This window comes from Poecilia reticulata, linkage group LG18 (assembly GCF_000633615.1).
Source record: "Poecilia reticulata strain Guanapo linkage group LG18, Guppy_female_1.0+MT, whole genome shotgun sequence".
In the NCBI taxonomy this organism is placed as follows: Eukaryota; Metazoa; Chordata; class Actinopteri; order Cyprinodontiformes; family Poeciliidae; genus Poecilia; species Poecilia reticulata.
In genome coordinates this window covers 20,761,962-20,763,563 of record NC_024348.1, presented here as the reverse complement: position 1 = coordinate 20,763,563, position 1,602 = coordinate 20,761,962, and the positions used below count along the sequence as shown (strand labels likewise).

Here is a 1,602-nt window from a genome sequence, read left to right as displayed (position 1 = left end):
ATGGTGTTAATTACATACTTTCTCAATGTTTTGAAATCAGATGGAAATCAGATGACAGCATGTTTTTACTACTTCAAATTCTGAGATATAACATTGTAAAACAAAAAGGAAATAATTAATTTCACTTCATATCCTTGCAGCTTTATGACCTCTACAGACGAGCATTTTCATCATTCTTGAGGTTGACAATTGTGTCATTCAGGTACTCACATAAAAAAAAGACATTTATGTATTCTAAATGAGACTTTTGAATAAATTTGTTTTTGTTTCTTTACATCTGCAGAAGAGGATCAGTTATCAACACGCTGGACCTTGAATTTCAGGCAACAAATTTACCTAGTGATCAAGATATAGAAAATGTTTTAATCAAAGAGGCACCAAGCATAACTGAATTCTCAGTGCAAGCCTCATCGGTTGTTGTTGATGGCAATGGTAAGCAAAGTAAAATACATCGATAAAAGTTTGTAATTCTGTGCATTACCAAAATTCTTGAAATTTAGAGTGATTCAATATTGCTTCACTAATGCTCATATCAAACTACAATCACAGTTCCTCAGACGACAACACTTTCTCCAACCACAACATCACTTGCTCCAACCACAACAGCTGCTCCGACCACAACAACAGTTGCTCCAACCACAACAGTTGCTTCGACCAGAACAGCTTCTCCAACCACAACCACAGCATCTCCGACGACAACAGCTGCTCCAAACACAACAACGGCTGCTCCTACATCATCAACAGTTTCTCCAAACACAACCACAGTGGCTCCAACCACAACCACAGCGAATCCAACCACAACAACACCTGTCCCAACTACAACAACAGGTGTCCCAATTACAACAACAGCGCCTCCAACCACATCAATGGCTGCTCCATCTACAACAACAGCAAGTCCAACCACAACTACAGCAAATCCAACCACAACAACTGCTCCAACCACAACGGCTGCTCCAACCAAAACAACAACGGCTGCTAGAACCATGACAACAGCTGCTCCAACCACAACCACAGTTGTCCCAACCACAACAGCAGCTCCAACCACTACAACAGCTGTCCCAACCACAACTACAGCAACTCCAACCACAATTACAGCAACTCCAACCACAACTACAGCAACTCCAACCACAACAACAGCTACTCCAACCCCAACAACAGCTGTCCCAACCACAACAAGAGGTGCTCCAACCACAACAGTGGCTGCTTCAACCACAACCAGCATGGCTCCAACCACAACCACTGCGGCTCCAACCACAACCACAGCGGCTCCAACCACAACAACAGCTGTCCCAACCACAACAAGAGGTGCTCCAACCACAACACTGGCTGCTTCAACCAAAACCAGCACGGCTCCAACCACAACCACCGCGGCTCCAACCACAACCACAGCGGCTCCAACCACAACAACAGCTCTCCCAACCACAACTACAGGTGCTCCAACCACAACAGCAGCGGCTGCTCCAACCACAACAACGGCTGCAACCACAACCACAGCGGTTCCAACAACAACAACAGCTGTCCCAACCACAGCATCGGCTGCTCGAACCACAACAACAGTAGCTCCAACCACAACCACAGCAGCTCCAACCACAACAACAGCTG

At 45.4% G+C, this 1,602-nt stretch overlaps 1 protein-coding gene across 1 annotated transcript in view; it reads left to right on the top strand.

Annotated features, from left to right (window-relative positions):
* The first annotated feature begins 983 nt into the window (after positions 1-983).
* The window catches only part of LOC108167178 (integumentary mucin C.1-like), a 2,780-nt gene continuing 2,161 nt past the window's right edge, over positions 984-1,602 (top strand). Inside the window, exons 1-3 of the mRNA XM_017310351.1 lie at positions 984-1,259; positions 1,320-1,385; positions 1,531-1,556. Of these exons, the coding sequence (XP_017165840.1) occupies positions 984-1,259; positions 1,320-1,385; positions 1,531-1,556 (368 nt within the window). The remainder of the gene's footprint in view (positions 1,260-1,319; positions 1,386-1,530; positions 1,557-1,602) is intronic.